This window comes from Oenanthe melanoleuca, chromosome 10 (genome assembly GCF_029582105.1).
Source record: "Oenanthe melanoleuca isolate GR-GAL-2019-014 chromosome 10, OMel1.0, whole genome shotgun sequence".
In the NCBI taxonomy this organism is placed as follows: Eukaryota; Metazoa; Chordata; class Aves; order Passeriformes; family Muscicapidae; genus Oenanthe; species Oenanthe melanoleuca.
The window spans coordinates 15007318-15035009 of record NC_079344.1 but is presented as its reverse complement, the minus strand read 5'-3'; the positions used below and the strand labels follow the sequence as shown (position 1 = coordinate 15035009).

Genomic DNA, 27692 nt, shown 5'->3' with positions numbered 1-27692 from the left:
TCTGGCCAGGGCAGCCCAGCTGGCAGGCAGGGATGAGTCAGGAACTGCCCTGTGTGCAGCAGCAGCTCCAGCTCTATGCCAGCTGCAGCCCCCAGCGTTTCTCCTTCCTCCTGACTTGTTGTTAGCACAGCCTGACCACAGCCTGTGCAGCATTCCCTTCTCCAGAGCAAAGCCTTAATGTGCTGCTTCTCGTGGCACTTCCTTGCTCCACTTTAGGGCAAAATGACACTGAAACAGCAGATTTTTAAAAGGAAGTTTTATTGCCAAATCTCAAAGCTCTTTACAAGCAGGAGACAAAGTGCTGCCTTTCCAGGGGCTGCAGCAGCTGCTTTTCAGATCGTCCACACTTGCTCACTTGCAAACTCACTTCCTTCCTGTCACAGACATGTAAACTGGTGGCACAGCCCAAAACACAGACTCACACTCCAGCACTTCAAGCCCAGAGGGTTTTCAGGCACAAAACCCCCCAGCCTTAGTGCAGCCAAGAATTAGATGCAAGTTTAAATGCATGTTTAAAGGAAGATTTAAAAAAAAGTGCATGGTGGCAGGATGTACACTGAATATGGGAGGAATATAGAAGGTTGGATGTTTTAAGATGAAACTGCTAAACCTATTAGAAAAAACAGTTAAAATCAAGATTCTCTAAAATAGCATTTGCAGCAGTAAAGTTACTGGGTGATACAGATATTCTATTTAAGTTATACCTATTTACAAGACATAATACAAATCTAGTAAAATCTGTTAGTACAGCATACACAGTAATTAGCTGTAGGTTGTAAAATTATTTAATTTGCCCATTTCCTAACAAGTAGAGGATTTTATCTGTTAGGATTCCTACTGATGGCTATTCAGTAAAATGTCAGACATTTATTTATTAGAATATTGAGTATAATATAAAAATATACAGTAAATATAAGCACATCCTGTAGGTCTGGCTGTAACAGAGAGGGATGTCTGCCTATTTTCACCAGCACTTTGCCAGACAAGTATCCACAGAACACACCACCATAAGAAAGCACTGGGGAGAGCAAAAGCATTTGTGTATAAATTAGGGGACTGAGCTACCCCATAAGCTGTCATTCTCCTGGATTTCAGTGCCAGGCTTTGATTTGCCTGTCCTGAACTTCAGGATTGGCTTCAGCTTTGGAATATGAACCTGTGCCCAGAGTTTGCCCTGGTTTGTGTATACTCCTGTTAGTGTGAACTGGGTTTTTCCCCTTCTATCTATTGTTACAGAACTGCATCTTGCAAAAGCCTGCTTGCTCTCTGGAGCTGATGTCCCTCGACTTCCAGTGCGCGCCAGGTTCTGACAGCTCACATTCATACCACACAGTGTTCGGTAAACGAAAGTGCACATGCAGAAAAATACATTTAGATAGCAGATAGGCACTGAATATTGTCTGTGTTCTTAGCCCTTGTCCAAAGTGTATGACCCATAGCTCACACTGAACCCACAGCAGAATAGCACAGATCCAGAGTTTGCTTCAAGCTGTGTGCCTCAGGGTGGCCTTGGGACATTCAAAACTCCTTGTCTCAAAGCAAAGCTTCTTGGCATCTGAGCCCTGAGTGTTTGACCATGCAGAACTCACCATGTGACAGAATAACAGGTGAACTCTCATACAACGTGTATGGCTGTCTTGAGAGGGGGACTCACAACCAAAACCAAGGCTAGTTTAATCAAAAGAGGCAGAAGCACCAGCTATGGTCACTAGCTGTCTTGCTGGCTCCAGGTCGTAGAAACCAGGGTATTTGGAAGCCAAACTTTCTGTGCTCAGACCTGAAGTACCTGTGCCTAGCCTAAGAGGAGGCTCAGATGAAACTTTCCTGCTGCTGTGGGTGGTGTTTTCAGCCCCCTGCAGACTTGTGGGACCTGGGAAATTAGGAGAAAAAGACATGAATGAGCTAAGAACAAAGTGCTGGCAAATGAGAGAAAAAAGTTTAGGTAGTGTGCCACTCCTTAAAACTAGACTGGGAAGATGGCCATTTCCTATGTTTCCAGAGCCTGGCTTAAGCAAAGGAGTGACACCATTCTTCTCAAAGCAATTAAAGGGAATAGGGGAGAGGACCCAGCTCGGGTATGGGGCTATACAGTAGCAGTGCAAAGACAGAATTTTGCCACTGCTGTAATCACTGAAGACCACAGGAACTGTGGTGGACAGAGGAGGCTGTGGGAATTGTGCTGGAGCCTTCTGCAATGCCTTCCTCAGACCCTTCCATAGCAATGCATTCTTATTTTCACATACTTAAGCCGTTGGGACCAGCCCCAAAGTTTTGTGTGCAAAATACCCTTTCTTCCATGTGTGTCAATTAGAGAGACCTGGGCCAAACCATGGCTCTCAGGCTGGCCAGGACACAGCAGGTGGAGACGTGTTCAGTGGGAAGGGGGATCTCACCCACACCCACTGCCTGATGGGCATGCTCCTGTCAGTTACATCCCAACACTAAGGGAACACACATCCCCAAAGCTGCTTTGTGACAGCTCTCCTAGGAAGATCCTGGGGATCTCCTGGACACAAGATCTCCAAATGCCTGGCTATTTGTTCCTAAAAACACTGAGAGGATTCAGAGTTATCAGATAGGTAGGGTCCTCAATAATAAATGTGCTGTCCTGGTAGAAGACACTTCCACAGGCCAAGTGTAATCTCAATTTCCCTATTAATGAAAGAGGAACAATCAGTACTTGCCTGGCAATGATGCTTTGAGACTCACACAGTGCTAAGCACACCTAAAGAGCTGCAGAGCTAGCCTCAAAGTGCTCCATCCAGCTGCTCCACATCAGGGACAGTAGCTTGGATACTTGGAGCATACTTGGAGTCAAGAATTGGCCAGTTTGGTTTGCCTCTGTGTGAGGTCACCTTTTAACTGTGGATGTGGTTTTATGAGTATCTTTGGAGAAGATTAAACCGTTTATCTTTACATTCCTAGATGTCACTGGGCCAGGTGGTCTGGGAAACCATGCCAGCAAGCAAACAAACACTGACTACATTTATCCTTAAATTATTTAACTGGGAAAACCAGATAGGTGCCAGTGTAATCTGGTATTTGCTTGTCTGTAAATACAGAGAGACAGGGGCTTTTGCTAGAATAGCCATTCTGCTCCTTTCAAAAAATCTGGCTTGGTCTGATTACCAGTAATTTTTAAGGCCTGATCCATTGAAAGGACTTTGGACAGAATCCTTAAAGAGCATTCACATTTTTGAAACTGTTCACTGTCCTGTAACCTTCTGCTGTGCTAAGAGGATTAGAAACAGACTGGTATGTACAATATGAAGAAAGAAAGATGCTATAACTGAAAGCTCAATTCTGTCCCACAAACATGGTGTGTGCACAGCAAAACACCATCTTGAAACACTGGCCTAGCAATGGTACAAATCATAAATGCAAATGTTTAGCTTTGATTTTGGGAAAGAAGTCTCTGCAGAGTGTATCAGGGAGCACTTCTCCTATAAAGAGTCACTAGATCCTTTTGCTTTTCTTTCTGTTTCTGTGTTCCTTCTTTTTTCAGTTCTCCAAGACCTTTAATTTCTTGCAAAACTTGTGAAGCTTGCCGAAGCTGTTCTACTGCCTCATTGAGCAACGTCTCTGCCACCACTGGGGGTCCATTCCCCTCCTGGGCCTGTTCCAACCCTTCACGTAAAACCTTCTGCAGAAGCTTTTCTGCCTTTTCCCTTTCATTAGCAACCTTCTCCTCCATTTTAGCTAAGCATTGATGGGAATCCTTGGGGAACCCTTGGTCTGGAAGTGCTCTCTGTTTATTTTTGGAATCAGAGAGCAAGTCTCCCAGAGAAGAACAGCGAAGTTTGAGACCTGAAGTGTTTTCTGTAGAATCTTTCTTCTCAATAGTTGCTTTTACACTTTCATGGTCTGTTTCTGTAGCTAAGGAAGTCTCTGTCTCTTCTGCTGAAGTTTGCTGTTCCTTCTGGGCTGCAGTCCTCCCATTTCCTTCTTCTGTTTCAGCTGTCAGGGATGTGAACTCTGCTATCTCGCTGGCTGTGATCCCGTTCACTGGGGGCTTGGAGCTGCCAGACTCCTGCTCTTCCCAGCCCCCAGCTTCCAGGTCACCATTGCTGGAGTTCACTGTGGCAAGCATTTTCTCTGGCAAAACCTTAGGAGGAACAGGAGGCTTTGAAACATCTGCAGCAGCAATCTCAGCCAGGTTGTCTTTGCCATCATCTCCTGATGATTCCAAGCCTTCTGTCTTTTTAGGTTCAATGGTTGGTTGGTCCCAAGCTACCTTCAGCTTGTCTGGCACACTCTTAGGAAGTGGAATTGGAGCTTTTGAAATAACCCTGGTGCTGACCTCAACAAGGTTATCCTTGTTTTCCTCACTTTGTGCTTGGGATTCTTCCATGTTCTCCTCTGGACTTAGAGAGTCCACTTCCATGGCATTTACACTGTCCTTTGATGTGATGCCTTCCTTAAGCTTCTTATCTGGAGGCAGCGGAGGAGGCAGAGGGTTTTTATGTTCCTGGTCAGGAACATTGTTCTCTGCCTCCTGGCTTTCTTTTGTGCCAGTGGGTTTTGTAGGTGGCATAGGGGGTTTTGGAGTTTCTTTTTGAGGCGGTTCATTGTCACTTTCATTGATAGTGGAATCAAAGGTTGGTGGTCCATTGTCTACTATATCCAGATCTAGTCGCAGGATACCATCTGATGTACACTTGGCAGCCTGAAAAACAAGAGAGAAAGTTTTCAATATCTATCATTGATTCTGTGTTTCATCCTTTAACTTCAAGTTAAAGTGCAAAACCCTCACAACCAGCATGGCAAGCAAAGGGTTGCTGCTTCAAGTTAAGAGAGTTGGGACTGTTCAGCCAGGAGAAGCTTCAGGGAGACCTTAAAGCCCCTTCCAGGGCCTAAAGGGGGCTTCCAAGAGAGCTGAAGAGAGATTTTTCACAAGCCCATGGAATGATAGGACAAGGAGGAATGGCCTTGGGCTGAAAGAGGACAGGTTTAGATTAGATATTCAGAAGAAATTTTCCACTATGAGGGTCGTTAGGCCCTGGCACAGAGCACTGTGCCTGGAGTGCTCAAGGCCAGGCTGGAAGGGGCTCTGAGTAAGCTGGTCTAGTGAAAGGTTCTTTGCCCTCACGCATGATTTTTAAGATCCCTTCCAACCCAAAGCAACCCTTGATTCTAAGAGAAGTGCAGAATTTATTATACTACTTCCTTTGAAAAGAACGCCTTAAAGCCTGTTCCACAATAACCCAATTTCTTGGTTTTCCTGTGGGCACTATTGTTAAGCTCTGCCTTTTTATTCTTTGTCCTGTGGTAGTGGGACCCCCTACCCCCTTCATTTACAATGTGCCTCCCCAAAAGCTCACTTTTCTGCTGTTGAGCTTGTCATAAACCAAACTGATCTTTAGATCAGGGATTGGCCAGGGATTGTAATCCTGTTGCCTTCTGCTTGCTTCTTCTAACCTGATGTCATCCTGGCCTGACCCAGGCCAAGCCTCATCTGGTTAAACCTCCTTCAGACCACAGGCTGTGTGCAAATCTCACTAGTTTTAGGTTTTCCTAAAAAGGACGGACTTAGCAAAGACATTGCAGCATGTAAGCTCAGTGCCCCGCAGGGAGAACCACAGTGACAGTTCCTGTGTGAGGGAACCCAAAACCACACGAAGGCAAAGCTGCAGCCAGGGCCGGGCTCCTGCACTGCAGAGACTTTTGTTAAAGCCTCTCTTTGCCTTTCCAGCCCACCAGAGAGACAGAGGCAAGCTGCATCCTGGGGACTTGGCCCTCACCCATCCTCACCTGGCCTGCTTTTAACACTGAAAATCCATGTTCATGCCATTTCCTTCATGAATCTGCAGCCAGCAGCCATGATACACATCTTTCTGCAGGCTCTATCCCCTCATTGCTGCTGCTAAATTTGCCAGCCAGTTTCTCCTGATTTTGGCTGAGGGTGACAAGTCTTAGAGGTATTAACCTCTGAGGTATCTCATGAAAATAGTGATCTGAGCAGGGAAGAGAGATGTTTTTAGTGCCTAGGGAAGGGCTCCCCACCTTACTGAACCCGTATTAGGCAAGAGAATCCACACTTCATTGTTGCTGTGACTTTTGTCATGTTTTCTTCTGTGGTCTTCTGGAGGATGGGAATCTATGATTCATTCTCATGCACTTCTCTGGGAGAGACGCTCTCCCTCCATTTCTATGCAAAGTAAAAAGTCTCAAGCTATCTCATTTTCTGCACAAGGGTCATCTGAGTGTAGTGCAGGCACATAAGTCAGAGTCTTGGAAGTCTGAAGAAAGAAGGTTTGATTTAAGAACCTTCCTTGCTTGCGATTAATGCTCTGCTAAAATATCAATCTGTCTGTAGAAACTTTTTCATAAATCACAGGAGTCAAACATTAGTAAGAATCTCTCCCCTGCAAATGAAATATAGGTTTGTGGTTTTTTTCTTTTTTTTCTTTTTTTTTTTTTTAAGTGACAGACCCAGAAAATCAGTTAAAAGTACAGGTTAGTCTATAAAACTGCCTGGGAGAATAATTTATTCTGTTTCAGACTTAGGGAAGGGCTTGTAAGCTTGAAAGCTCATCTGCTTTCTCTGGTTAGCTTAATCAAAATACAGCTTTTCCTCATGGAGCATGCAGTTCTTCTACCTTTAGACCACTGTGGGTACAAAATTATCACATCTTTGAAAACAGATATAGGAGCTTCAGTCTCTTCTGATGAAAATGAAACTCTAATGGCTCTGACCAGATGGTGAAGCAGCTTATGAGTTATGAAAAGCTAAATATATATTAACATGCTGCAGCAGAGAGAGATCTATGGGAACCTGGAGCTTCATTAGAGAGGTGCTGGCACAGTCTTGCCTGCAGGAAGTTGTTTCCCTTGTCAGCTTTCTCTGGGCTGTCCATACCTGGGGTTTTCCCCTGGGGTTTGGTACCTGAGTGGAAGGAGCAGCTCTCATGATCCCAGCTGTTGGGATGGCTCACTCCAACAGGGTGCACTTACCTCCTTTAGGTGGCTCCTTGTGGGCGGCCGACGTCCGTGGGACACCTTCACCCTGTCCCGAGTCACATGGTCCAAGGAAAGGCTCTCATCTACTTTCACCTTTACAGGGAAAAAGGAGGGAAACAAAAAAGGAAGAGGGTCATTAATTTCTCAAGATATGTCTATAAAGTTGTCGCTGTCACACATGAAATGTTGAAGCATTTGGAGAATATTTCACCACTAGTCTTTACCTCAGAGCTCAGTCACAGCCTGCCTGCAATGTATGTGATGGATATTTAAGGTCTCAGAGGTCTGCAATGGCTGAACTTCTCCCCACCTAAGAGGCAGGGAAAAAAGGACACAAGGAGCTTTGTCCTCATTGCACCCTGTGCTTGGACCAGCTTCTGCATGTGGCAGAACACAGCACTGAAACTGCTGTTTCCATCTTAGAGGTGAAAGCTCATTAATAACCGTGACCTGACTGTGAACTGTATCAGCAGCACTTTGTTACAGTCCTTCCTTTCCACAGCTCTAATGACTGCAGGATGCTGAGGAGAAGGTGTGAGCAGTGACCTGGATTAATTGCAGCTCTAGCTGAATTAACAAATTTATTCCCTGGAATCAGACAAGAAATCCACTGCCTCACACTCCTAAGGAGGGAGGTCCCAGTGCCCTGACAGGTATTTCTCTGTGCTGCTCTATGGCCATCCACCCACACTGTGATGGCCAAGGGCTGGAGTCTGCTCCCCATGGAGGGGCAGCACCAGTGACCAGGGACACTGAATCATCTGTGTGTCCTTGGCACCACAAGTTTGTACAAAAGGAAAGCTGGTGAGGGTGAAATAGGGATTTAAAGAGAAAAATGGCTGGTACAGCATAGTGTTTTGTACAGCTCCTTCAGGGGAGAACAGATAATCCAAGCCAGCTGAGAGCTTGGCCCATTAGCCTGTGCCTGGCCTGTGTAAATCTGAGGTTTGATCCTTACTGGAATGAATGAGAATGAGAGGCTGGCTCCCTCTGTAAGGAGGATAACCCCACATCACAGGGCAGGGAGATGATCTGAGACCCCACCTTGCTGTGCTGCTGAAGGGTGTGCAGAGGTTCACTGCCCACTGTACCCATATGCTTTTGCCCTCTGCCCAACCTCTCAGAGTTTACACCTCTAGCATATCTACACCAGTTGGCCCTTTTCTCCAAACTTTTCCTCAATGCTTTGGTTTCCTTTGCTAAACAGTTTTGCTGATTGCTTTGTCCCCCCTTACCCTGCTCATTTTTTCTTGTATCATTCCCATGTTGGTTTTGTTCATTTCCTTTCAGTTACTGAAAGAACTGCAGAGGAGATGCTGCTCCTTTGGTTTAGATCAGGACTGATTTACAAAGTAAGAGGGAGCAGGGCAAGGCTAAACAGGCTCCAGGTTGTGCAATTTTTATCCTGTCCTCTGTGCAGCAGGATGGGAGGAGAATTTACAGTGCAGGTGTGCTGGGGCTAGAGGCAGGCAGGTTTGGCCAGGGCCACAGAGTAACTTTCCACCAGACTTCTCTCCAGACTGCAGGCAGAATAGCTGGTGGACTGAGTCACTTCACACTTTCCCAGTCCTGAAGACTGGGCTATATCCTAACCAAGTACTTCCATTTCCAAGCTGCTTGGTGCTGAGGATCATGGCAGTGTGGGAAAGATGTGTCCCTCCAAGCTGCATCCCAGCTCTACACAACTCAGAGCTGCAGCTGCTTCTTTACACCAACACTTCCACTGGAGAGGGGGACTCCCAGAAATCCTATGATCCCAAGCTCTGAAGGGAAGGAACCTACCCTACCTAGCAAACCACCTTTCTCTTTGCTTGGACAATGGCTGGCATGCAGGAAGGATGGGGAGAACAGGGGTTCAGACAAGCTCTGCTTTTAGCTTAATGAGTGATGGATGAGAACACACAGAAACACAGGAGTTTGAAAACTATTTCTCTTACCTCATCAAATACTTTGTTTTTGCCTCTATTGATCCCTTCATTAAGAGCTTTTATCCAGGACTCCTTTTCTTCCAAAGTTGGAGCTTGAAACTTGATATCATGAACCTGCAAGAGCAGAGAGAGAATTTTTGCCTGAGCGGACCAGAGGTACCTCTGAATCACTTCAGTATCTATATAAGATCCAGTCCTAGCCTGTGTTTAAACTACAGATTCCTTTGTGCTTTGGCATTGCTCCCACAAACAGGATTTTGTTATGCTGGATAGCTTTTTGTTGTAGTTTTATTTTGGTAACTACTAAAGTAGTAAAATCGTAAGTTTCTTCCTTCTACAAAACACTTGGAATAGCTCTTGGAGCATCAGTGAGTACAGCAAATGGTCACACTGCATGGAGTCAGACTGAAAGTCCAAGTCACTGGCTGATTTAGATGGAGTAAGATACTTTATCTCTCACTTCCCCCAGAATACAAGGAAAGGGAAGGCTGCAAGCAGGGGGCTCTGCCTGCTTCCCTGTTCCTGTGGCTCTGCAGAACAGAACTGATACAGGAATGTGGGGCACTGGCATTGGCTGCTCTAACCCTGACCCAGCTGGGCACAGACATGATGAGGCATAAGAGCAATGTAAGTGCAAAAATTCACCATATCTTTTTCTGTTTGAAAATGAAATCCAGCAGTGAACACTGCAGACAGGTACTCTCTGGGGTCTGAAGAACTGCTCCAAGAAGAAGGGAAGAGCTGGCCATATAAGAGGGGACTGGAAGAAGTATGGGTCACAAATAAGGAGGGAGGATGGGTAATTAATTGTATGGCCTGTCCTCCAGCCAGTCAGCTCTTCCCTTCCTCCAGGACAGCCCCATGGCATTGCTTAGTGTTTCAAATCTCTTCTTGCCCACAGCAGGGACAATAAGCAGGGTGTTACTTTCTTCACTGCTGTTTTCTCCGAGCACCTCACCAGTATTATGTAGCTTTGCCCCAGAGTACACTTCAGGTGAAAGAAATATCATCTTCACTTTACAGGTGGCTCCATGGCAGACCAGCTGGGATCCAAACAGCTCCATGTGGTGCCCTAATCCACATTCACAGACACACAGGAATACTCCTGTGCTAAAGGGCATCAGCAACATTGCAAAATGAAGCACTTAAAAGTTAGACACTCTCAGTATTTCTGGGCTGCAGGGATGTCAGTCTGCTGTGTGTGTTCCTCCTAGCACTGTCCCTAACAAAAGGGTGGCACTTCTTACTGAGTTATTCCATCATATGTTTTATCCTCCTGGGTCAATATGTCATTGATTTCACTCTGCTCCAGCCCTACCCTGAAAACAGAATTACTAATTCCCCTGACAGTCTTTTTTCTTTCCTGCTTATCACAGGGCTTCACAAATTCCCTTTCAGAGCAACTGAAGTTATCCATCTCTTACAGGTGAAGTGAGCTACAGAGAGGCTTGTTCAAAACACAGCCTCATGGGGGTTTTGCCTGCAACAGTTTTTTTGGGATATTTAACATCCATTGCCTTCAAGAGCAGTTTTAGCCTCAGCCTCTTTGTAAATGAGGCCCCACATTCCAAAATCACAGCAGTGTCTATATAAAACAGGGACTATATTAAATGAGGGGGACAAAGCTAATGGTGACTGACAGTCGAGTGCTCTTAGCAGCTCCCTGTTCATGGCACAACAAAGCAGCAACTGTTCTGGGTCTCAGCAACTTCTGAAGAGACCATCAGAAATTCTGCAGAACTAAAGCCTGATCTCCTTACACCCACTCTTGCTGTTAGAAACGAAGTGTTCTTCCTTTCTGTATTTACTTCTTATGTCGATGCCATGGATTTACATCACAGCTGCCAAGTATCAGACACTCAAAACCAGCATGGCAAGCAGGGAGTTAAGGAGTAATTTGGGGAAAGATTCTTTATTTGATCAATTTGCATGTAAGGTGAGGGGACTGCATGCCTTCCTGAGAGCTCAGAGGGGAGGTTAGGGCCTGACCCACAGCCCTCTGGAAAAAGAGCCCTTTGTCTGGGATGCAGAAGGGCCACTAACCAGGGAATGTAAGGGAAGGCAAGGCTCCAAAACAGAGTGACAGCCAGATTTTGTTTTAGTCCAAGCTGGCCTGATTTTGTCTGTGCTTAAAAACTTTTTTTGTTTGGAAACGATTTTGCCCCAAAGCTTTGTGATTATAAAAGCTTATGAGAAAGCTCTACTTGTGAGCAGCTGAGCTGCTGCACTGCCTGGCAAAGACCTGGCAGCCTGCACCAGGGTTTAGAAATCTCCGTACATGTTGTTCAGGGGAAGGATTCCTGCTTCACTTCAAGCTTCCTCTTCCAATGCCACTTTCTGTGCCTCATTCCAAATAAAGCCTCCCAGACTGTGACTAAGCAGTGGTGTCAGCAACTCTGTGGCACAGCAGAACTAACCTCAGGGGGGTGGTTCCTCGTTAATGAGAAGCTGAGATGTCCCTCTGGCATGCAACCCTTTGCCATCAAATGCAGATCCAGTGGATGGGTGAGAGAAAGGGACTCATGGTGACAGCACATGAGGGAGGATAAGCAGCACAGAGGGACCCATGGGACAGTGTGGGCAGTGCCAGCCTCATGTTCCTGCAGCCCTGCTCCCTGTTTGCACAGCTCCCTGGGGCTGTGACACAGAGGGGCATGTTCCTCCCAGGGCCCAGGTATCTTAGAAATTTTTTCTCTCCTTTTCATAACACACCTACAGACACCAAGGCAGAGTCAGGCTGCTGGGGCTCCAAGGCTCAGGCTGCTGCCAGCCACAGCTTCTCTGTTGCCTTGCAGTCCCTGGTCTGTCTCCATCCATCTGTAGCTCCTGCCCTTGGCCAAGGCAATGGGGAGAGGAATCATCACCCAAACATGGACAGGAGCTCTCTGTAAAGCATGAAGCTGCAGAGGAGAGGCAGGAAGAAGATGGTCTCAGTCCTGCCTCTCACTGGGACTCTTGCACAGTAGTCTGAGACTCCCAGGCTCTCAACAATCAAGGAACAAATGAATTTCTCTTGTCTGTATCTTTACTCATTTGAATATTTACAGATACCAGCAGATGCCTCTAAAGATGAATATTTCCTACAAAACATTAAGCAGAGTCTGCTCTCCAGCAGGAATTTAAGGCAGAGAGTCAGCAACACCAATATGAAAGGGCAGCGGGCAGGGTAACACATTTGCACTCCTTCTTGCTAAGCCAGCTGAGCCTGAGTCATGCCATAAACAACAGGCTGGTGTGCCAGGAAAAGCTGTCATGGCCAAACCTAGTGACCATTGTAAGCCATGAATGCAGGCTACGCAATGTACTGACAGTTACTCGGAGCACAGCACAGGCAGTCAGCTCCTGCTGAATCACTGCTGAGATGTCAGGCAGCAGGAGCTCCCACACGGATCAGTGTCCATGACGGCAGGGCCCTGCCTCCCTCCCTGCTCCCTGTCCTCCCTGAGACATCGGTCCTCTCCAGCACTGACAGTCTGAGGGCAATGCCAGCCTGCTTTCCAGGAAAGAGAAGTGCTCCTGGGGTCAGCCTGTTGTACCTGTGCTAAGTGATTTAACAGACAAGCTCTGGAGGGCTGTGCAGCTGCAGCTTAAGACTGTTACCAACACTTCTTTGCTGAGCAATTCTGCAGATCTGCTGCAGAGGTAGATGACACAAATCTGTACTTGGTCCTTATCTGTTCCAGTGCAAAGCCTGATGGGGCTGGACTGAACTGGACTGTGAATTGCCTGAGAACTGCTGGGGGGGATGTGTTCCCTTCTGCTGACTTTTGGTACAGGGTGGTCACCTCCAGCAGAAGCTGGAGCAGAGCTGGCTCAGTAACATCTTAAACTGCCATGAGTGCAGCAGAGTCTATCTCAGGTCATTTCTTGCTTTCCTCTACATGACTTTGTCAGATTATATCATGAAGAGGAAAGGAGAAGAAAATTGACAGGAGGCAAAATAAGCAATGGAAGTTTCCATCCCTAACCACAGGTGCAAGGATTCCATGGGGAGCTGCAGGACTTGCTGGTGGACTCTTTCCTTACTACCATCCTCTTCCCAATATTAATGCTTCCCTGCAGCTGAAGCTTTTCAGATCCACTGAACACCAGACTTGTGCCAATCTTGGTCATTTTCAGAGCTGACACCAAGCATAATTTACACTGATATTTTGCATTGTGAGTAGTACATTTTAAAGTCTCTGGGCCAAGGCTGCTGCCGTTTCTTAGAAGCCCAGCTCTCTGCATCCAAAAGTTTTCATTTAATTGCTGTGGATGGAATGAAGCATTTGAGATTTCTAAGCAGAGCAAGGCTTTTGCACATTGCCAGCTTCCTTCACTGAAGAACTGAAGCTCAGGGGGCAGCGCTTTCTTTCTAGTGCAGGCGTGTGACACGCTCATATTGTTACAGCTTAACAAAAATGTCATCCTTGTGAACAGGCCAAGCAGAATCTGAGGTACATTCATCAACGACCAGTGTTTAGCAGGACAACTTATTTATTCAGGTGCAACTTCAGCTGCAGAGTAGTTTTAAATGACTGATTCATCTCTGCTCAAAATATATCCCATCCAAGATTTAAACTGGGATTCCCCTACAGCTAAACTGGGCTCTCTGTATTCAAGATTTGTGCACTGAAACAGAAATGGCCTTTCCTAGCTTGTTCCTAAGTCCCTCAAACTTACTCCTCAGCATGATGCTCAGGAGAGAGGGTGAAAAAAAACCAAACCCTAGCAAGATGTGGCAGGGCTTGGCAAGCTGGCTCACAGGGTGATTTTAAACTGTGGATGGCAGCAAGCCTCCCAAATGGAAAATGTTTAACTGATATATATCGCCACAGCTGCGATTTCAAAACAGAAGAAGGACAGTTGTGTACGTTGGCCTCCTAATTGAAGCCTGTGCTAACATCTGCCAAAGTATGTTGTGTGTCAACACCCTCACCAGATCCCCAGCCAAAAGAAGGGCGGGAGGAGAGCCACAAACAGGGAACTTTTCATTTATAAAAGCCCTTCCTTTCACCAAAAGAGCCTTATAAAAAAGTAGCCTCTATCTAGGTCTCCATTGAATCAGTGGCATGAAAAACAAGGTAGTTGTAAACTTGCCAGCATGCCAAAAGGATGAAGTTACCCTTTTGGGCACAGTTTGGGCATATTTTTCTCATAGCAAGAAATGAAAGGTTTAGGAGCAGGTCTCACACCCTGTATTGATTCATGGAGTAGTGCAGAGATATATGCAGTTATTACACAATTCTCTCTCAGTAACATACTTGTAGATAATACCTGTTCCTACTGTGCTGCCCATCTCTGAGCACATTGATATTGAGGATATTTTTGGCCTTCCTGGGAATAGGTATACACTTAGAATCACAAAATCATGGAATCATCTGGGTTGGAACAGACCTCAAAAACATCTACTTTCAGCCCTTCTGCCATGGGCAGGGACACCTTCCACTATCCCAGGTTGCTCCAAGTCCTGTCCAGCCTGGCCTTGGACACTTCCAGGGATCCAGGGGCAGCCACAGCTTCTCTGGGCTCCCTGTGCCAGGGCCTCACCATCCTTAGAGGGAAGAATTCCTTCCTAAAGTGTTCTGGGCTCCAGCACTCTTGCTGGAGCTCACTAGGCACAGGGTTTTAGGCAGGAAAGTCTTGTTTTGTTGTTTTGAATGAAGTTTAGCACAATGGTGCTCTGAACTCAGCTGGGGTCTTATTATATGAATAAACACTGAGTGACTGGAGTGAAAGAATAAGCAACAGTGACAACAAGGACTAAACAATCTCCATTTATTTAAACAAAATGGAGATGGGGGAATGCAGCAAGTTGGTATTTTTGCCTGTTCATCTTCTTAAGGAAATGAACGTGTTTTGTCCCTCACAACTTTTCAGATTTGCATAGGGAGATTTAGTAAGAACTCTGAGGCCAAAAAAGCCATATTGAAATTGGAAGGCAAAGTGCAATACCCCAAAGCAACAATGAAGAAATCTAGCCCATAAAGATGCTGAAATGGATAACATGCAAGTAGGAGCTAAGGAGAACATCCAAAGATGTGTAGTGATGATGAATATAGTTAGGAATTAAAGCAGAATGTCCTTGCATACACCCAGTGCCCAGATGGATGTATAGTCTCTGCAATGCCAGCCTGGATTTTAGCTTCTGGATCTAACCAGATGCTGTGCAGGAAGCTACAGATGTAGGGTTTCATGAATTCTGCAAAATAAATCTTTTCTCCTAGAAGCTGTTTGGCTGCATAACTTTGCACTGGAGTTTCTCAGATCAATGGTTCTAACTCCAGGAACTGTCTCAGTGCATGGATTGGAATTACTGATTTCACTGGAACTTGGGCAAAGCTGCAGCGTCTACAGGTGCTCAGAGGACATGGAGGAACCATAGGGAATGATCATCCTCCAATTCTTAAGGAGTACTGGAAGAAAGAAAATGCTAAGGCAGGAAACAAAATCAAGTGGAAAAAGTCGAGCCACAGGAAGACCCTTTCCCCATGACAAGAAAGAAATCTACATGACAGTGGCTTTCCTTCTTACACTCTGTAGACCCTTCAGAGCTACAGGTGATTTCTGCCATCTGCCAAGGAGCTCAGTCAGCTTTTCATCTGCTCTGGAATGGCTGGAACTCACTTTGGAGTTAGCAGACTCGAGGGTGATGAGAAAGGCAATCCTACCTTCTTACCCGGGGAGCGGATTAAAATGAAACGATTTTTCCTTTTTAGTAGTGCACGCAGCTCCTGGCACTTGTCATAACTCTCCAGTTCCACCGTTTCTATGCACTTCTGTTCATCCTGCAGAGAGGGAATGAAACATTATTATGAATAGGAGGCATTGAAATCAATCATAGACCATCAAATTCTGCATTTCTTCCCTCTGCAACTGTCTAAAAGCTCTTCTGCCTTAAAAATAACCTGCATGCAGCCAGAAAACCCCATAAATCAGGCTGGCATCTCATTAAGAAAACACCCTAGTCTTTAAGCTCCAGGCCCAGTGGTCCACAGTGGCTGAGCAAATAACAGGTTGGGGACAGTAACACCAGCTTCTGCCACTGCTGTTGGCCTTACCCAGGGATTTGCAGCCAGAAGCGACAGTAACTCCATCCCACAATGAAAGGAGGAGATGTGATTCTGCTTTTTCACAGGGAAGATGACACAAGCATCATGATGGTCCAAGCAGCCCCCTCAGGAAGCCCGAGTCAGGGCAGGGATAAGAGGAGAGCCCTGCCACCACACTGAGCTGGGGCAGACTGGTTCTCACATCACAAAGGTCAGCAGGAGCGATGTATGATGGACACAGTTCTCTTGCAGCCATGCTCTGAGCTGTCAAAACGCTTAGGATTGGAAATACAGCCCAGTACAGCCAGTAAAACTGTCTGGGCCAGCATCTCAGTGGGGAATATTTATCTCTGGAGTATCTCCACTGATGACTGCAGGCCGCGATCTTGGCTCATTTCTCCCAGTAACATAACTAAAATTCCACACGTGGTGCGTGGCTCAGTTCAGCTGCAGAGCACCATCCCTAATAGGAATCACAGCGTAATGCTGGGGAGATAATATTCTTCATGTCTCAGTAGCCCTGCAGAGACCAAAGCTCCCTTTTGCTAAGCACAAATGAGCAGTGAGAATCTCCGAGCAGTTCTTGCCAGTGAAGTGCTATAGTCAGCATGGCTCATGAACCTCTCCAGTACCATCCTGAATTAAAATCTCTGGCCATAACCACCCCCAGCTCAGGCTCTGCTCCCAAGGCAGCTCCCTGTGCCCGTATGAGTTTGTATTTAGCAATTCCTGTAGCGGAGAAGGGGGTGTGGGATGAGGAAACATGTCGTAGCCAGGAAGCTGCTGCGTGGCTGGAGGCAGGGAATGGAGAGTTCAGAGGGAAGTGGGCTGCAGGGAATTTCCTCCCTTTACCACTTGACATTTAAGTCGCTGTGCAGAACTCAGCCTGGGTTTCAGTTTTTTTAACCCTCCTATCTGGGGATGGGGCCTGGCAGAGCTGATGCCAGTACACAGAGCAAGTCCTGAGCCACCAAGGGACGTCTGGATCTAATTTAGGTTTATTATTTTAATGACATTACTGTTTATTTCATTTAACACTGAGTAGGTGAATGTGAACAGGGAAAACGCATACTAGGAGGAGGAGATTAATCCTGCCCAAACCTAAAACCCGGCCGATAAAATCCTGCTGACGCTACCGGGCCCTTTGAAGGCTCCTGCTGCAATCCCGGTATCGCAATGTCACTGCAAAAGGACAGCGGTGGAAATAATAACCCCTCCGCGGCCAACAAATGACAGAGAAGGGTGAGGTCAGGAATACATGCCTCGGGGATGGGTGATCTCATCCTGGCCTTTGGAGGACGACCGCCCACGATACAGCCCTGCTGCAGGGGCCAGCTCCCAGCTCCTTCCCTGGGCTCAGGATGCAGAGAGCTCCGCAGTGCTCTGAGCAGAGACCAGCCCCAAGCCCACCCTCCCTGCTCTCAAGAGCAGCTCTGTCCCCAGCAGAGCCCCTGTCACCCTCCTAGTCCATGCCATCTGTCCTGCCTCTTGGACAGGAACTCTTCCTCTGAGCCTGTGCAAACCGTGCTCCACTTCCTGAGAGTATGGAACACCAAGCTAGGGAACAAGGGGACTTGGCAGGATGGAGAGATGTGGTTTTGCTGTGAGATTGCCTCTTGCCTTCAAGCTGCCTGCCTTCTCCCTGTGGAGGCTTTGGGGGCTGTGACCTGGCCAGGGAACAAGGGCAGAGAGGATGGGGACACGCAGGATGCTGTCTCCCAGAGACACCTTGACTGTTCAAGCTATGGCTCCTTCATCTCAGGGACCTGAACTTCTCAAGTGAGTTATCTTCCTCAGGGAAAGCGGGGAGGAAAGCAGCCACAGAAATATAAAAACTCCAAGTATGAGGCAAAGGAAAAGCATCTGAGTTCAGGGAGCACCAGAATGGGGCTTTTGTCTATGTTTTACCCTTGGCAAGCAGCCATCCCCTCTCTGTGAGCCTACCTGGGTCACAAAGAGATCCTTTATGTCTGTTCTGCACCACTACGATAAAGAACAAAAGACCCGACCCTGATGCAGGTCCCCAGGTCCCTTCAGCCTCCTGGGACCTTGAGGACACTCAGCACCATGCAAAGACAAGGTCACTTCCAGAGTCCTGCCCTGACACATGTCCTGGACAAGCTCAATCCTGGTACAAAACCCTTACATTCATGATTTAATGCAGAAAAACTATTGCATTAACTCTTCATGGAGCAATTCCTGTGACAAACATATCTGTGTCTGTTGGCTTGGCCCATAAGGAGGAGGCTACTGAACACCTGGACATATTAATGTATGTGCTTAACCAAAGAATCACACTTGGCAAACAATTTCCTCAAAGAAAAGTTTATAAAAAGGTCAGGAGAAAAGACTCCCTGAAATTTTTATTTATATGATTCCCAGCAAAAGCCCTCTCTCTGACACTCACTCAGGGGCTGAGACCCTCCATTCAGTGTAAAATGTCTAGACCTGAAATAATAATTTATTTCTCTATTTGAGACTCTCAAAATGTTTTAACGAATCAGTTTTGGGTATACCTTGCTATCACTTTACCAGGGGCAAAATGCAGATGTTAGGTGTCCAACTGTTGAGCCCCAAGTGGATCCTCTGGTCCCTAGAATCTAGTAGGATTTTTCCCTATCACATAATTTTCTTGAAAAGAAACCTTAAAACAACACAAAAACAACTCTAAGCACTAGCTGCACTGTCTAGAGGATAAAAAAATCCAAACTCAAGACTGATGCCTTCTAATCCATGAAGTGATTATACTAATCATGTCTAATCTACAGAGGACGCTCTGTAGGTTTTTTATTCTCACAAGAATATGCAGAGACAAGAAAGCCCACTAGAAAAGAACCTGCTTGGTTCTGTGCAGACCTGCACAGCAGTTTTCTGGGATCTGAGCATCCTGTATTTGCATCAGTGCCTCCTTTCCTGACATTTGGGTATGGAATAAACAAACATTGTGCTTAACTGCACTTCATTTAGGTGGGGGACAGATCCAGGGTGCTGTAGATGGAGGCACAGCAGAGAACAAGAAATCCATCTCCCTTCATTCCCCATCTGCTGAAAGAAACCTGAAGCCGTGTGGGATGACTTTCACCCCATCTGCTCCAGGTAACACAATAGGCATTTGCCATTTGCCTTCAGGAGGTGGCTCTGCTTTAAACCAAACCCAAAGCCTGACTAGCAGATGCAGCTTGGTTCCCAGGGCAGGTCAGAAGCACATTCCTGGAGATGGCTACTGATGATGATATATGGTGTGCTGCTATATTTGTGTGATGATATATTTGTGTGCTGCTCAGACTGTACTTTCCATAACACTGTGCAATATTCTTGCCTGTATCTCATGTTGACCATCCTCTCTGCTCTTGTTTTGCACCTAAACCTCAGCTACAAGTGCAGCCAGGCTCATGCAACTGCATCAACAAGGTGGCCTGCATAAGAAACAACTGCTCAAGGCAACATTAGCACCCTTCACCATTTGTGAAGGGCTGGACATGGGAGGGACTGAGAAAAGCACACTGGGTCCAATGCACTACTCAGTTCCTGGAAATCTGATGGGTTCAGACCACTGAAATGCCCAGCCTCCAAACCTGCCTGCCCATATGGAGGCTGGCCCCGCCGTTTAACCCATCTAAGTCTAATTTAGGATATGTATGGAGAGATGCCTTTTACTCCTGCTGCCTGAGGTTTTATCTCCTTCCTTTTTCAGCAAGCACTGAACAATCCCATTTGTAAATGTTTCAGTCTGAGGATGGTCTGGAATGCTGTGTTCTTCTCCAGGGTCACACAGAGCAGATATGTGGAGACGGTCCAGTGGGAAAAATGGCACCTTGAACTCCATAAATACAAACCACCATAGCACACTGCACCCCAGACTCTGCTTAGACATCAATCCTTCCCATTTCCAAAACTTAGTTCCCCATTTGTAAGATAGAGACAGCCACACTGCCCTGACTCACATTAAAGGAAGATAAATGCAGTAATAAACACGAACTGCCTCAATTCTGTTGCAACAAGACCCCTCCTGAGTGCAGAAAATTGCCATTTCCTTTGGTTTCCCCGTAGTAAGTCTGCACAATCACATGCTATCCTATTGTGCTACCAGATAATTTTGCAGCAATTTCCTCTCCTTAGACATTTGACTTCACTGTAAGCCAGTTTAATAGCCTATAGATATTAACATGATCCCTTATTTACAATAATGGGACCTTGCAGCTACTGTAGCTTACAGATGCAATTTATTACAGGATGTTACCACAATCCGCAGGCTACCAGAAAACATTATGCTGGTTGTTACAAATGCCATTTTCCTTGTTGAGATAATAAAATAACCCTTTAAATGATTGGGATTTTTCCTTCTTCTGAATGTCTGTGAAAATTAATCTTACTTTAAAAGCCTCCTTTTCCCTTGTGGTAAAGAGAGCCTCCATGTATCTTGTTTTTAAAGGCATGCTCTTTAAAAAAAAAACCTACGTCATGTTTACAGATTTTGAATTTTCGAGTTTCTGAAGCTTCAGCTGGAGTCAACAGGTGTCCAGGGCACTGGGAAATGATCTACAGAGAGTCAACAGTTTGCAGGACCAGGCTGCATCCCTCTGGGTAAGTGAACTCCCCTTGCTTTTCCTGCCTTCTGAACTGCTCATCACCTGACATTGACTTCTCCTGTCATTATTCTTGCACTCTTCATGACATTTCACAGCTAAGAACAAATGACACCAGAAAGCTTTGGGATTTGAGAAGAGCAGGAGTGCTCAGCACAAGGGAAGAGGTAGTACCCTTTAACCTAAATTGTTTACAACAAATCTTCTTTTTTTAGGCAGAGTATGTTTTTAAAAAAGAGAACTGAACTCACTGTCAGTCCTGTTGTTCCTGAAACCACCGCAGCAATGCAACTGCTGAAACATTTCCCCATTCTTCTTCCCTTGACACACTGCACATGAAGCTTTACATGATTTTGCTTTTATTTCATTCTGATCCCCACACATGACCCAGATCCTCTTGGACCAGACACCTCACAGGCACATGGTCCTTGTGCAGACCACAGTCCCCCACCCTGCTGCACACACAAGCCACTGTAATTTCTAACTTCTGGGGCAAACTCTGCTCTTGCAGAAGCTGCTTGCAGCCCAGGAAACAGGGCTTGACTCAGGACAAAGCCACCTCTGCATCCTGGCAGGTCCAGCCCTGCACTTTTCATTCCTCTTGCCTGAAAATCCAGGACAACTTTGGCTTGGCTCTTATTCCTCATTTGTCTGGAAACAGCTCTAAGTGCGGCCATGAACTTAAGGCATGCAGTTTATCTAGGGAAGTCCAGGACAAGGCTCCCAGGGGCCTTTTGCTCAGAACTGGCTCGAGTAAAGGGAAAAGATGAGCCAAATCCAGATTGTCCGTGCTTAAGGAGGGCAGCAAGCACTCACAATCTCATTCTGCATCCTTCAGTGGCTAAAAGAAACCCTGAAGGGTCTGGCTGGCAACAATCTGAGCCGCTTGAGGGGTGCCAAACAGCTGCAGGGTTGCCTGCCATCCCCTCAAGTGGCAGGTGGGAAGTCAGCCTGCTACAACCACTTTTATCCTTCAAAAGCCAAAACCTCATTGCACATATCCTGCTTCCGCCCGAAGCTTTACTCCGTTCACCTTCTCACAGGATGTCCTGCCCCCCATTTTTGTATTCTGGCAACGGCTTTGTCAAAATATTCAGTGGCTAAAATATTTATAAATATATAATATATTTAAAACGCAGCTGCCGTCTCTTTTACAGTTTACCCTTCCTGGAGATATCTGGAGAAGCCCTTTTGAAAGGAATGGGCTGGAGGGAAGAGTAAAAAAGCACAGGGACATGCATGTGTCCCCAGGGGCCTGCTCCTGCCCCTCATTCAAGGCCATTAGCTGTGACCATACCTCATCCTCGAAGACCACGAGCTGTGTTTTCCGTAGCTGGATGTAACGATCCTTCCACAGTCCCAGAAGCCCCCCGCTGCTTTTTTTAATCCAGCCATATTTCTCTGCAGTTGGAGCACACTTTGGTTTCTCTGAGACCCTTTCCTTTGTATCCTGCAAGGACAGAAGGCATAATGAGTTACCATCATCAGAAAGCCACCCCAGAGAAGATTTTGGCACCCACCAGGTGTGGTCCCTTCCCACCACATCACAACGCATGATTTGCATCTTCCAGAGGAAAAGTGAACCAGCTCCCACAGGACTGGGAAGTGGGCACAGATCCCAACCATCCCTGGAGACACTGCTGGGATGGCAACAAGTCCACCTTGCTCCTCTGCTCCCTCCCCCAGGGGCTCTGCTTCCCTCTCTGCAAATGTACTCCTTGCTCACTTGTGTACCAAGTGCACCTTGAAGAAGAGCAGTCTCCTCTCCTCTTTGCTCCTCCAGCTTTCTGATGAACCCCAGCATGATGGATTCTGCTGGCATCAGTAGCAACACTCATATTTTAGTCCAAGGCCACTTCTGCAAGCTTCTCTTCTAGGCATCTATGCTTCGTCACCATCCCCAAACCAACTCCTGTGGGCAAATCCATGGCATGAGGGACAGGACTTCACCACATCCACACTCAAATGTTCCCAGCAGGTTAAAGATGAAAGCTTTCCTCCTCTTCAGTGCACTGGAAGAGCCTTTGTAAAGGCAAGATCCCTGTACCTCTCCTTTGGAGCACCCTGCTGCTCCCCACACCCCATGGACTCCTCAATAAGCCTCTTTCCCTGAAGCAAGGCAAGGGGAATCCCTTGCTGAGCCAAATCCCCTTACACAATCACCTCACCAACCTTGTGATTTGTTAGGAGAGGCCAAGTTCAAATCCTCCTACCTCCTCCCAGGGATCCCACTTTCTCCCAGACCTGGTTTTCTCCATGTCCCCACATGTAATAGCAGCAATCCTGCTGCAGAGAGCAGGCACACAAAAAGAGGATGTGTGACAAGACAGTCCCAAACATCCCAAAACAGCCCTCACTGCACAAACTGGACCGGCTGGAGCTCAGACATCTTGTTTCATAACATGAGAAAATCCCAAGTGCATGGAACAGAGTCGGAGCTGGACACTCCCACAGCCAGGACAGAGCAAGTGTGTATGGATGAGCTTCAAAAATTTGGAGGAGAGCCTTGTTAACTAATCTGTTTTCATGCACCAAACTCCCACTGAACACACCCTTGGACAGCAGCTTTCATCAGGGTAAGCTCTTATTCCAAAGAGGGAGCTTGCAGCCATAAAAAGAAGAAAAACAGCTTAAACACCCCATGCACCCACATTTATTCTGACCCCCACTAAGATCTCAAAGGGGCTGGGCTTTGCCAGTAGGCCCGGGTGCAGGCTGGGAAAAAGAAACTCAAATAAACTGTGTTTACCTAAAAGAAAATTGGGCTGAAACCTCTAACAACCTTGATGCCTTTTGTAGAAGTTATTTCAGTTGTACTGAGCTGCATCTGAAATGGCCACAATACAGGATGACTGAGCATCAAAAAGTTTTCCGGGAAATGGAGGGACTACATAGGGTGGGTTTTTTTTAAACTTGACTTTTTAGCTTGCCAGGAAGTTGTATTCAGTTGAGATCTGCGACATCAGCAAACATCAATTCCTGCAGAAATACAGACCTGCTGGTTTCCTGATCAAGAACCCTTTTGATGTCATTTTTAGATAATTGGGCATGGACTTTAACCTCCCTCGTAGCACTTGTGCATGGATGTAGCTGTATGAAGAGTTTATTCAAGTGAGTCCAGACCAACAACTGCTAAAATGTTTTTACTCTTTAAGGTTTTATTTTTTTGCTTGGCAGGTGAATTTTTGCTGGGCTTTTTTTTCCCCCACCTGGCAGAAAGGCTGAAGTCACATAGTAAATATGTCTATCCATGCTCTGCTCGCAGAGTGAAAGTTACTCTGGTTTTAAAATAAAAGTACTCCCTGTGAAGACACAGCACCTAACATCTACCTCTGAAAATCAACCTCCTCCAGCAGAGCTGGGGCTCCTGTTGGCATCTCTGCACAAGGCAGAGCGAGGGCAGAGCTGGCTTGGGGTCTGGCTCTCCAGACTGCACCTCTCCTTCTTGGCACTGAAGGGTTGCCTTGGAGCTCCCCAGATTACTCAGGAGCCCTGGCTGGAACCCCTGCCTGAAAGGAGCCATGTATGGGGGAATATACCAGGCAGGACTTCCTGCTGTGCCAGCACCTGGGAGCACCCACACATAGGATCCATGACTCCAAACCCCACCTCAGCAGCCCAGGAGATGGAAGGTAAGGGAAGGTGCAATCAGATGGAGAGTGATGGTCTCAGCAAATGACAACAGCTACAAGTGGAGGGCTCTGCCCCCTGCACTGCACAGGAGTCACCTAAGCCTGAGCTGCCTTCTCCAGTTCCTGCTACAAGACAGATGTGAGGGGTGAGATCCAGCACTCACAGGGATGCTGAGCTGCTAGGCTTTGGGTCAGCAGCTTCCCCCTCACATGTACCCAGAACATCCCACGAGGGGGAACAGGTGCACCTGCAGCTTAAAGACATAAAAAAATAGATGATTCAACTGGGAACTGTTCCTGCAAAAGCAAGAAGAGTCTCAGAGATGGTGCCTGACATTTTTGCAGATTATTTTTATGCCAGCCCTGCCCCAAATTGGTAAGGGGAAGTTGGCCAGAAAAGGGCACTGGCAGCAGGGCATTGTGTCCATCCTGTGTTCCTGTAATTCCACAATTAAAATGGGAGCATGACACAAAGACATGAGCTGCTGTTGTTAACTCAGCTATATATGAGAATTTTTCAAGAAATAGTAAGATATTCTTCCTGGGATGTTTTTGGGCTGGATTCATTCCTGTGGTAATTCCATGAGAAGAAGCCCCCTGACATCAGCCAAGTGAGCCAGTGTAAATGAAGGAAGAACCAAGTTATCCTGATGCTGCCTCATGCCAAAGGCATCACTCCCAAAACCAATCCATAGGAGATGTTTTTGCATTTTATACCATGGTGGCATTAGAAGTGAAACACGAGTTCCACTACTTCAGCTTGGTTTAGCCTCACATTTTTCAGCTCAGCAGGGAACCCAAATCAGACAGGATGACTTTTTATTTAACAACTAGGTAGTTTTTTCTCCCCTCCCCTGCCCTGTATTTTATGGGCCCATAAACCCACATAGTCTTCGTGTCTTCCAACAAAACAAACCCCTAAGAGTTGAATCACGGTGTCGCTTTTAAAGTTACACAGAGCACAGAAGTGCCTTAGGCAGTTACATCAACTTCATTTCAATCAAGCATCTTACTTTACCACACACTCCCTTCTATCAAGGTGCTGATGAACAACTCCCAGGAGATAACCTGCATCTCCACACATCCACTCTCTTTCTCCCTTTCCACGTTATCTCCCAAACCTAGCACTTCCACTTCTCCCCAGCCTGCTGGAGCAGAATAGTTCATTTCACTGGAAACGAACTGCTCAGATCCACGTGGAACTTGGGGAGCTGCCTCTGACCCCCCTTCTGCAAGCAATCCCTGGAGGATTCATGTATCACTAAAGAAGAGAAGGCCGTGGGATGGTCACTCAGTGCTGGGGTAGGTATGAAGCCCCTTTGGCCAGCGGCTGCCAGCTGGAAGCAGTTTCTTTGCTGTGGATTAATTTCATGGATGCCAGCGGATAATAACAACTCTCAGTCACTACCAACTTGGGCTGCTTTGCCGTCTCCCTGCTGTTTTAAAAGAGCTTTCATTCTTGCCACAGAATGTTGGGAGCTGAAATAAGGGGGTGTGAGGGGGGAGAGACAAGCCACAGCTATAGGGATCGCGTGTACCAGCCAGCCTGAAGTCCTCCGGCAGCCTGTCCTACCGGGAGCTTTCTTTGTGCATGAGCAGCAAAACCTCATCCAAGGAGAGGAAGCAGGAATAATTGCGTGGCCAGACGAGGAGAGAAAGCGACCTGTTTAACTTCCTAACAAATTTGTGGCATCTTAATCAATCCTCACAGGGATGGAATACTGGGGTGTCTGATCTTATGGACATGAAAACCATGTGCAGAAGCAGCACCACCGTCCTTCTCCGAGTTAAACCCGTCCCAAACAGAAAGGAGGAGCAGAAAAGACGTGGGGAAGGCTGGAGGTGCGTAGACATGTCCAAGCTGGCGATCTGACCCAGGCCCAGCTCCAGCAGGGCAGGACAACACCCCAGCGGAGTCACTCGGGGCGGCCCGAGTGGAACCAGCCCGGCTCTGCCGGAGCCCGGCAGCCCCTCCGGGCCGGGTCCAGCATCCCGAGGGCTGCGGGGATGCGCTGCCCAAGCTCTGCCCGAGCCGCTCCGGGGGCTGCTGGGGATGGGGATCCCCCCGCCCCGCGGTCTCCTTCGCTGTCCCCCGGCAGCGGGGCCGGGATGTCCCAGCGCCGGCGAACACCCGCAAACACCCCGAAGTGCGGTCGCCGTGCCCCGGCAGGCGCTTCTCCCGCCCGGCCCGGGGTCCCCCCTCCAACCCCGGGGTCAGCCCCGCTGCCCGTCCCGCTCCCGGCCGGACTCACTTGCTCCATGGCTGCTCGCCGCCCGCTCAGGGGCTCGGCCGCCGCCCCGCTGCCCCGCTGGGCTCCGGGCGGACGGGCATGCCGGGCGGGCCGGGGGTGCCGGCCGGGCCCCGCCGCTCTCCCTCCGCAACAACTTCTCGGGGAGCCGGAGCGGCGGCAGCAGCAGCAGCACCGCCGGGTTTCCGGCGGCTCCGGCGCTGCCAGCGAGGAGGAGGCGGGGATGCCCCCGCCGCCGGCCCCGGCCCCGCCGCCGCCTGGCCCGGCCCCCCGCCTGGCCCGGCCCCGGCTCCCCCCGCCGGCCTGGGAGCCCCCGGGACCGGCTGGACTGAGCCCGGGGAGGGGCATGAACGGGTCCCTGCCGTCAGACGGCGGTGCGGGGTGGGACACGGACCCAGCATAGCCAGGGATGGCAGGATAGCCGGAGAGGGACATGGAGCTTGGGGTGGGAGAGATCCCCGGGGTCAGATAGGGTCATCAGGCGTCAGGCAGAACCCTCTGGTGGGACAATGCCTGTGAAATCGGAGGATCGGTGTCGGAGGATCCCTGAAATCAGAAGGCCCCCAGTGTCTGTCGGGGTCCCCAGGGATAGGCAGGGTTTCCAGGTCAGAAATAGCTCTTGGGGTCAGGCAGAGTCCCCAGGGACCAGGCTAGAACCCCTGGTAGAAAAGTCCCTGAAATCATCAGGCCCTGAAGGTCAGGGGGTTCCCTGGTGTCTCATACGGTCCCCTGCGATCAGAGAGGGTCCCATGAGATCAGGCCAGACCCCTGCAGTAAAACAGTGCCTGAAATCAGAGCCCTCAGGATCAGGCAGGGTCCCGGGGGTGAGGCAGGTCCAGGGTGGCACAGTGTCCCTGGGGCTGGGGTCAGCTCAGGCTCCAAGAGCGGCAGGACAGGGTGCAGAGAGGCGAGGGGTGTCCATGGAGCCAGCATGGAGCAATGGCCAGGGCTCAGGTCCCTGTAGCCACGTGGCTCCCCCAGCCACAGTAGTGGCTCTCGGCCATGGAGTGGTCTCTGGACAATGGATTTTGGCAGAGAGGTGATGCCACTCATTCACCTAAGGAAAACAGCTGGGAAATGGTCTTTGGTAGCAGAACTGGTTAACACTAGTCATGCTCAGAGCTATTGTTCTCCACTGGTATTCAGCTTTGCAGACTTCTGCAGCTATTTCAGGCCTGCTGGAGGGCTCATGTACCCAACAGCTTGCCTGGTTTTTCTTCTAATTATTTCAGTCAGTCTAAAAAAAGACATTACCTCCCTCTGCAAACCTTGCCTCCATTGTTCTCAGCACAGAAAATAAGAAGGA

At 47.9% G+C, this 27692-nt stretch overlaps 1 protein-coding gene across 1 annotated transcript; it reads right to left on the bottom strand.

Annotated features, from left to right (window-relative positions):
• Window positions 1-239: 239 nt before the first annotated feature.
• On the bottom strand, window positions 240-26670 carry PLEKHO2 (pleckstrin homology domain containing O2). Its single transcript, XM_056499870.1, has 6 exons — window positions 26390-26670; window positions 21803-21955; window positions 15539-15655; window positions 8898-9002; window positions 6955-7053; window positions 240-4666 (listed from the first exon to the last, which is right to left on the bottom strand). Exons 1-6 carry the CDS (start codon window positions 26396-26398, stop codon window positions 3428-3430), a joined length of 1722 nt encoding a protein of 573 aa, XP_056355845.1. The 5' UTR covers window positions 26399-26670; the 3' UTR covers window positions 240-3427.
• Between the last annotated feature and the right edge of the window lie 1022 nt (window positions 26671-27692).

Coding starts and splice junctions, on each gene's coding strand:
- PLEKHO2 (XM_056499870.1), bottom strand. Junction 7,054..8,897: donor AAAACAAAGTATTTGATGAG/GTAAGAGAAATA, acceptor TTCCCTGTAAAG/GTGAAAGTAGATGAGAGCCT. Junction 4,667..6,954: donor CAAGGAGCCACCTAAAGGAG/GTAAGTGCACCC, acceptor CTTGTTTTTCAG/GCTGCCAAGTGTACATCAGA.